At 56.4% G+C, this 2,408-nt stretch overlaps 2 protein-coding genes across 2 annotated transcripts in view; one reads left to right on the forward strand and one right to left on the reverse strand.

The window, feature by feature from the left end:
* The window catches only part of LOC114072601 (prominin-2-like), a 6,961-nt gene extending 6,663 nt beyond the window's left edge, over positions 1 to 298 (reverse strand). The window contains exon 1 of the mRNA XM_027910477.1: positions 207 to 298. Within this exon, the coding sequence (XP_027766278.1) occupies positions 207 to 298 (92 nt within the window). The remainder of the gene's footprint in view (positions 1 to 206) is intronic.
* LOC114072602 (RNA/RNP complex-1-interacting phosphatase-like) lies at positions 263 to 2,408 on the forward strand. The gene is made up of 7 exons (XM_027910479.1): positions 263 to 334; positions 543 to 618; positions 732 to 863; positions 1,335 to 1,458; positions 1,785 to 1,845; positions 2,116 to 2,162; positions 2,321 to 2,408. Exons 1-7 carry the CDS (start codon positions 300 to 302, stop codon positions 2,398 to 2,400), a joined length of 555 nt encoding a protein of 184 aa, XP_027766280.1. The 5' UTR covers positions 263 to 299; the 3' UTR covers positions 2,401 to 2,408.

Here is a 2,408-nt window from a genome sequence, read left to right on the forward strand (position 1 = left end):
CTGTCCCTCTCCCTGTCCCTCTCCTTGCCCCTCTCCCTGTCCCTCTCCCTGTCCCTCTCCCTGTCCCGTCCCGCCGCTGTCATTCCCACCCGTGACCGCTAGGCGGCGCCAGAGCCCCGCAGCGCCTCGGGGGGCGTGGTCTCACAATACGTAGGCGTGTCCTTCCACTCATGGGCGTGACCTCACACCTATGGGCGTGGTCTCACCTCTGCAGGGCGTGGCCTTCACTGTGGGCGTGGCCTCGCAGTGCCCGCGGGGGGCCGGGGCGGGAGCGGAAGTGACGCAGCGCTGTCGCCATCATGGCGGGCAAGGGGGCGTCCCGGGTCCCCGAGCGGTGAGTGCGGCCCTGCCCGGCCCCGACGGCCACGTCTAAGGGACAGGGGGGTTGTAGGGCCCGCGGGCCGCTGGGTCTGGAAGGGTTGGAGGGTCTCGGACCGAGGGGTTGGGAGGCTCCCGGGACAGGGCCTGTTTGTGGGTCCCAGGCCTGGGGGTCTCTCCCCCAATTTAACCCCCCCCCACCCCCGTCCCGTTCCCGGCTCCAGGTGGACAGACTACATCCCCCTGGGCAGGAGGATACCGGGAACCCGCTTCATCGCCTTCAAGGTGCCCCTGAAGAAGGTGAGGGACCCCCCGGGCCCTGAGCGGGGGAGGAACAGCCCCGGGAAAGGGGCATTTAGGGGGGGTCCAGGGAGGGAGTTTAATGCCTGCTCTGAAACGCGGTTTCCCCTCAGAGTTTTGACAGGAATCTCTCTCCAGAGGAGAGGTTTTCCCCCCACGACCTCCTCAGGAAAATCAGGGAGAGGAAGGAGGAGCTGGGGCTGATCATCGACCTCACCTACACCCGGCGCTACTACGGGCCAGAGGTGGGTCTGGGGGGCTGGGAATGGGCAGGGTTTGCCTCCAGGAGGAGAATTCCAGGAGTGTGAGGCGCTGGAATCTCTGGCGGGGGCTGAGATGAACCATTGGAACCCCACGGGGGGTCTTTGTCCTTGCTCAGGGACCACCCTGGGGAACCAGCACGAGTTTGGGGCTGCCCTAAAGCTGGTTTTTTATGGGATCTCCTGGTTGGAAACGGCTCTGGGCGTGTGGATAATTGCTTGGAAAAGCATTCCAGCCTCTGGGTGCCCTCCCCAGGGAGCAAAGGAAGGCGGGAAAAATAACGTGGGATTTTGGTGCTGCATCAAAGGAGTGAAGCAGAGGGGTTTTAACCCAGAACTGTGTTGCTACTCTTTTGGGCTCAGTTGGAAAATCTCATTTTTTTTTGGGTTCTGGTTCATTAATTAATTTTAAAAAACCCTTTTTTCCTGGAAATGATGGGCTGTCCTTCCTTGCAGGAGCTCCCAGCCACGCTCTGCTACTCGAAGATCCTGACCATGGGGCACGAAATCCCCAGCAAACACACCATTTTCCAGTTCAAGTGTGTGGTGAAGAAGTTCCTGAATGACAACAAGGACAATGGTGAGCGTGGGTGTCCCTGCTGTCCCAGTGCTGGGGTTTTAGGGGGCAGCAGGGACTTCTTTTCCCTTCCCTTGGCCTGGGAATGTCAAGGCAGCAGGTTGACATAAATAAAATTAGACACAATAAATAAATAACAGTCAGTAAGAGAAGATAAAAATAAATATTAGTAAATAAATTAAACATAATCAGGTGTAAATATAGTGATGGAATGTTGTGTGTGGCAGTTTATTGGTGTCTGATGGAGAGGTTAGTGCAGAGGGGTTTGTTCTGGGGGGGATTTTGGGGGGAAAGGGGAACTCAAACATCCTCTGCTTTGGGTGTTACAGACAAACTCATCGGGGTTCACTGCACCCATGGCTTGAACAGGACTGGCTACCTGGTGTGCAGGTGAGTTGTCCTCGTCACAGGGGGTTCGGGGGGGGGGCATTTCCAGGAGGAAACAATGCCAAGGAAACAGAGTCAGGTGATCTGTGTAATCCCAGCCCTCCACAGATTGTCACTTTTTATCCCAATTTCAGCACAGCAGATGCTGATCCCCCAGCCTGGCACCTAAATGAAAGCTCTGCCAACCTCCCAGTTCCTCCTGCTGTTTGAATCACCCCCGAGCTGTGTTTTTTTTCCTCGTTAATTGGGTGTAATTGGGTTTTTTTTGCTCAGGTACCTGATTGATGTGGAAGGCATGGAGCCCAACGCTGCCATAGAGTGTGAGTGTGGGCTCTGGGTTGGATGGGGGTGGAATTTGGGGAGTCCTGAAGGTTTGAGGTGGCTGCAGGGAGGGCAGCTGTGCTTGGTTGAAGGGGTTAAAATCCTTGTGAAGCCCCAAAAGTTGTGACTCAGACCTGTCCTGTCCCCATCTCTGCAGTGTTCAACAAATCCCGAGGGCATCCCATAGAGAGAACCAACTACATCCAGGATCTCAGGAACAGAGCTGGGAAAAAGTGAGTCCTGGT

This window comes from Empidonax traillii, unplaced genomic scaffold, assembly GCF_003031625.1.
Source record: "Empidonax traillii isolate 1590-97213 ecotype Southwest subspecies unplaced genomic scaffold, ASM303162v1 scaffold3570:size12307, whole genome shotgun sequence".
In the NCBI taxonomy this organism is placed as follows: Eukaryota; Metazoa; Chordata; class Aves; order Passeriformes; family Tyrannidae; genus Empidonax; species Empidonax traillii.

Excerpts from the sequence above, each read along its gene's own strand:
- LOC114072602 (XM_027910479.1), top strand. The coding sequence starts at position 300 with ATGGCGGGCAAGGGGGCGTCCCGGGTCCCCGAGCG. Across the intron at positions 619-731 it reads TCAAGGTGCCCCTGAAGAAG|AGTTTTGACAGGAATCTCTC; the intron begins GTGAGGGACCCC and ends GTTTCCCCTCAG. Across the intron at positions 864-1,334 it reads GGCGCTACTACGGGCCAGAG|GAGCTCCCAGCCACGCTCTG; the intron begins GTGGGTCTGGGG and ends CCTTCCTTGCAG.